A 5,671-nucleotide genomic window follows, 5' to 3' on the forward strand; every position below is an offset into this window, starting at 1 on the left:
GGCAGACCATGAACCGCGCGAAGCTCGACTTCGGGAACGCGCTCGGCAAGGGCGACGCCGCGGAGGCCGACGCGGGCGAGCGCTCCGCGGGCGCGCAGAACCTGGACCGGGCCATGGAGATGGCGCGCGCCGACGTCGAAGCCGTCGGCGGCGCCGTGCACAAGGCGTACACGCCGCCCGTCGACTTGGACGAGGCCGCGGCGGTCCACGTCCCGCGGCGTACGCGCGAAGACCGTGCGCAATACGGACTGGTGGTCACGGACGACGACTACGTCAAGGCCATCTCCTCAGAGGGCGCGCGCGCCCTCGCGGAGCGCGCCGCGGAGGCGGCGAAGGCCTCCAAGGTGAGCGAGCGCTGGGAGAAGCGCCGCGCCGAGATCCGGGCCGTCGAGAAGCAGGTCGCCGACGGGGCGCCGCTCGAGAACCTGAAGGTGGGCCAGCTCAAGTCGCTGATCTACGGGCGCACGGGGAGCGGGGCGAAGGCGTCGAACAACAAGGAGGGCGCCATGCTCGCGGAGGCGCGCGTCGCGCTCGGCCGCGATCTGATGCTCCCGCCGACTCCGACGCGACGCGGGGCCGAGGATTCGGCCGACGCTGCTGGCGACGGCTCCGACGGCGAGCTCGAGGACGGCGCCGACGACCCATGACTCCGCGATGCCCGCCAGGCCGCGGCTACCGACGAGTGCGGGCCCGCGGAGGCCGATCCCGCTGGGGTGGTCCAAATTACAAGCTCCTCGAAACCCATGGTTTCGGTAGGACCACAGGACGACTTCCGGGGCGCACCCGCCCGCGAGCTTCGGTGTCCTCCCAGATGCGAGGGGTCCCTCGGGGATGGTGGCTCGGCGGCTCCTGTGGTTTTGTTCTTCAGCTCCGCTAGGTTGCCCCTAAAGTTGATGTTTTCTTGGTCCAAATTGCACGAAGCGCGGATACGAAATCGTCATTTAACTTTTCAAATCAACCATCAGATAATTTATATACGGTCATTTTCACTAATAGAAGCACTGTTACTGTGCCTACTGTAATCTCACAATCAACCGGAATCTCGGCCCCGTTTCGGCGAGGAACCGTTAAAAAAAGTCGGAGCGACGTCCTCAAAGCGAGGTCGACGTATCTTGGTCCTCGTTCGAGGGGGCCGGCGTCCCACGCGGTGCTGGGGCGACGCCGGCGGCGCGGAGTCGCTACTGGTCCTCGTGGCGCCTACCCACGAGACGAGGCGTGACCCCCACCTCTTGGCGCGCGTCCGGCGGCCCCTCGGGGAACGTCGTTCGGGCGAGCCCTCGGACGTCGACGTACGAGGGTGACACTCTTTTCGTAGGCAATCATCGAAGGAACGCGCACAGGATCATGTCCTGCTACACGCACAGCAAGCGACTCGTCCTTCTGTTGGGCGTACTCGGCGTCGGGCTCTCGAGCGCGCCGTCGAAGGAGGCGCCGTGGGGGGGGGGCGAGAGGCGCTTATCAGCAACATCGGGGCGGTTGTTACAGCAACCCGAGGTGAAAACTAGCGGGTCATTGCAGAACACCACGTTCATAGTGCGTATTAATCACAAGCACGGCACTATTGTAGCGAACCGTTACCTGGAGGTGTGGTCTGACGCTCTTCAAAAATACGGAATATCGCACATTGTTTTTTACGGTTCCAATTTGAAGATCGAGCATATGCGCAAGACTTTCGGTGGTTTGAATGTTCATATTTGTGAGAATGATGATGATGTTGGTGGATTTTTCTGGTATCATCTGAAATGCTCGAACACTACAACAGGATACACTACAACAGGATACATGTTTGCTCACGATGACGCTACTTTGGATTTGAAAAGCCTGAGTGAGTCGATGGACTCAAATCAATCTTGGTTTACCTTAGCTCAACAACCAATAGTACCTTTGGACATTACGAATGAGATTCAACCAATAGTACCTTTGGGCATTACGAATGAGATTCTCGCTAGCCTTCTTGTGAAGAATGATGGGTGGCATTGGGTTAATACACCATGGGGTGTACCAGCAATATTGAACGCCTTGGATGATCCAGACTTCTCGGCTAAGTACAGGGCATCTCTCTGGACATGTACTCAAGACTCGGGATCGATCCATTTTCGTGGTCGAAGTGATGTCTTCTTCATCTCGTCAAGGCAATACCCCGTATTTAAGGAGGCGGCTTCGCTTTTTGCAAAACATGAAGTTTTTTTGGAGATCGCTCTACCGACCATTGCGTATTGCATTCTTGGGGAGTTTCAGTCAATGTCATTATGGCAGCAAAATCGGCAGCAAAATCCTGACCAGCCTAGCGGACTGTCCCTCCCCCTCCCTCCTGGATATCAGGTCTATCATCCACTCAAGCTGAGTTATCAACACAATTACGATTACCTGATGCAATGGTCTGCGCCATGGTTTGCGCCACTTCTTTAGTATGTTTCCACAACGATACGAAGAAAAGCTCGTTACTGCGGTCTCTGAATTCCAGCGACCTCGGATAGCACTAGGCGATTGATCGAGCCCGCCCAACCTCCCCCCATCCCAAGCAGACCACGCGCCGCGCGCAACAGCCCCCCGCCCCCAAGACACATTCGCGTCTGCCCACCCCCACAAGCAAGCACCCGGCGGACCGCGAACGCGCCGTCGGATCGTCCACGGCGACGGCGCGGCCGCCGCTCTCCAGCTCCGCTCTCCCTAGCACTCGCGCAACGACGTCGGACAAGCTGACGACGCACGCCGCCTCCATTCCACGCGTGCCCAAAGAAAGCGTGGCACCGACAGGCTCCTACCTTGCAGCCCGCCGTATGTAGTAGTAATATATTCTTCGGACGTTCGCGCATCCTGCCTCGCTCCGCCCGCCGGCGACTGTCGTTAGGGACCGCCGCCGCGGCGGCACTGGGGGAAGGCGTCCGCGACGTGCGCCTCGAGGAGCGCGTCCGCCTCCTTGTAGAGCTCCGCGTCGAGGCGCGCGTAGTCCGCGAAGGCTGCGAGGAAGTCCCCCGCGGGGTGGTCCTTGGACTTGGTGTGGGTCGTCGGGCCCCTGTGCTTGTCGCCCTGGACCTTGGCGACGGTGCAATAATATAGTACATCGAACCCAGCTTCGAATTTCTTATTGCTTTTCTTAAGAGCTGTTAACGTTCTCAGGTGCACGACGTCTGCAAACTTTTTGACATGATCAAAGGCAGTGGAAGCATTGCCGCCTTTGTCGCCATCCAGGGCATCAATCCAACATTCCTGTATGTCCTCTCCGGGGTCCTTGTCGATTGTGCCAGCTGCGGCTTTGCTCAGGTAGTTCAACTGGTTCCAGCCTGCCTTGTCCTCCGGATTTACAGTGGAGTACAGCTAAGTAGTTTTGGCGGTTGTTAGCATCACCAACAACTTAATGTCAAGACGGGCCCCACCGGCGCATAATTATATCAAGACGGGCCCCGCTCGGCACAAATTAATGTCAAGACGGGCCCCGCCGGCGCATAATTATATCAAGACGGGCCCCGCTCGGCACAAATTAATGTCAAGACGGGCCCCACCGGCGCATAATTATATCAAGACGGGCCCCGCTCGGCACAAATTAATATCAAGACGGGCCCCACCGGCGCATAATTATATCAAGACGGGCCCCGCTCGGCTCGTAAGAATATCCCCCCAAAATATATCAGGACGGGCCCCGCTCAAGACGGACCCCTCGTTTCGACCGACGGATAACGCTATCGATGATGTGATGCGCCGGCGCCGTGCCGTTTCGCTAGGTGGTGCACGAATCGCGCGTGCGCTAGCGACGACGAGGCGGGAGCGCAAAAAATCCTGCTGGCGGCGTCCTGCGACGAGATTTTCGATCACTGCGACTGCGGGGCGCGCCCCCACTCGATTTCAGCAGCTCCAGGTTTACATATCGTGACAGCTGATATGGGGCAACTCATCGCCTCTCTGTGATCGCCCTGCGGCTGACTTGGGTTCTAATCTCCCCCGCGCGCGCGCGCGCGCGACGACGACGACGACGACGACGACGACGACGGCGGCGGCGGCGGCGGCGGCGGCGGCGGCGGCGGCGGCGGCGGCGACCGACCGGCCCTGAAAGTCGGTGCCAGCAGGAACTCGCCGGGGCCAAGGGGAAGTCGCCCGACACCTCCCCGAGTACGCCCAAGTAGGATTGTAGGATTTAATCAGTTTACCACCCTGTAGCCTGAGCTCGAGGTCACTCGAGGACTACTTCAAATTCAAGCCCAGTGGCCTTTACCGAACCCCGATTAGGAGTAGGCAGCTCAGGCCACGAGAGTGTCGCCTCATATAAGCGGGGTCCCTCGTGGTGCGCTACCACGCTCCTTCTCTAAGAAAAAACAACAAAAATATGAAGGTGGGGCCCGTCTTGGTGTTATATGGGGAAAAGTGTCGATATGATGGGACCATTAATTCCAAGGTAATAATGGTCAAAAATGGTGGACGGTGAGGTCCCTTTTGATGTTTTGTTTAGAAGTGAGGTCCGTTTTGACATTATTTTGGAGGTGCCGCTGGCTCCCCCATCTCCGCAGGACCTAGTCGCGTGCCTGAGAAAGGGCCATCTTATGGTCGCGAACCATCATAGCCAAGGGAACGAGGAGGTCATGGAGCGACTCATCAACCTCTAAACGAACGGGTTCCATGAACCCATACTCTCTGGCCTTCTGGAGGAAGGCCTCCAAATTCTGGCGACTTAAATCGTCAGCCATACCATTAACCCAGCCGGCAAAATGCCGTGTAATCGCTTCCATGTTATGCTGAGCCAAAAATTCAAAACGTCTCATCGATAACTCGTATAAGACTGGGTCTCGCGCCACCCGCACCTGCGGCGGCTCTCGCGCGCGGGCTCGACCGGCGACCTCGCGGCGGCCGCGGCGGCGGTCCAGGCCGAGGAGGCCAAGGTCCAGGTCGAGGCGGTTGCGCCGGCCCCCGACGTGCCGCCGGCGGCGGAGCCCGCGCCGTCCGTGACGCCGTCGCCGCCGACGTCCGCGCGGACGCGGCCCGCGCGCGAGAGCCGCGTCGCGCGCGCGACGGGCGACGGCGCGCGCGTCATCCCCGACGCGGAGGTGCCTCCAGAGATGGAGGCGCTCCTCCGGTCGCTCCAGACCGCGGCCGCCGCGCGCGGTCCGCTCCGGCGGCCCGCGGCGGACGTCGCGGCGCTCTTCGCGGCCGCGACGCGCCTCTTCGAGGCCGCGGCCGTCGCCGCGGCCACGCCGCCGGGCGACGACGACGACGAGCTCGAGTCCCTCGACGCCATCGCGCGCGGCGCGGAACGCGCCGCGGACGCGTTCGTCGAAGGCCGCCGCCCGGACCTCGCCGCGTCCCTCGCGACGATTATGGACGCCGCGGCGCCGAACGCGGCGCCGGAGGGCGACGTGCCCGTCGACGTCACGGTCGAAATGGAGCCTCTCCGCGCGCGGTTCCTGTCCCGCGGCGAGCTCGACGAGGGCCGAAACGCGCCCTGACGTTGCATCAAGTCTTGCACCGCCAGGGTGCGTTCTCCTCTTTTTGCTGTTCCTACTTCCAGCCACCTCCTGTCTCCCTTCACGTTGGGAATGGCCCCTGTCTCCCTTTGCTTTTTCTAGTGCGCGCCACGAAAACGAGCCCGCACAAGCGACGTGCGCTTTCGTGGCGCCTTTCTCTAATGTTGTATCGCGATCGCCTCGAGCTGCCTCTCATACTAACCCGGGCCAGTGATGTA

The 5,671-nt window shown here is 60.7% G+C and overlaps 2 protein-coding genes across 2 annotated transcripts in view; both read left to right on the forward strand.

Moving 5' to 3' along the window:
• Window positions 1–647, forward strand: part of AURANDRAFT_68363 (hypothetical protein) — a gene marked incomplete at both ends in the record, with an annotated part of 2,205 nt that extends 1,558 nt beyond the window's left edge. The window contains one exon of the mRNA XM_009044027.1: window positions 6–647. Coding sequence (XP_009042275.1) covers window positions 6–647 — 642 coding nt within the window. The remainder of the gene's footprint in view (window positions 1–5) is intronic.
• Window positions 648–4,406: 3,759 nt separating this feature from the next.
• On the forward strand, window positions 4,407–5,435 carry AURANDRAFT_68364 (hypothetical protein; the record flags this gene model as incomplete). The annotated part of the gene is made up of 2 exons (XM_009044028.1): window positions 4,407–4,416; window positions 4,771–5,435. 2 exons carry the CDS (start codon window positions 4,407–4,409, stop codon window positions 5,433–5,435), a joined length of 675 nt encoding a protein of 224 aa, XP_009042276.1.
• Window positions 5,436–5,671: the final 236 nt, after the last annotated feature.

This window comes from Aureococcus anophagefferens, assembly GCF_000186865.1.
Source record: "Aureococcus anophagefferens unplaced genomic scaffold AURANscaffold_107, whole genome shotgun sequence".
Classification (NCBI taxonomy): Eukaryota; class Pelagophyceae; order Pelagomonadales; family Pelagomonadaceae; genus Aureococcus; species Aureococcus anophagefferens.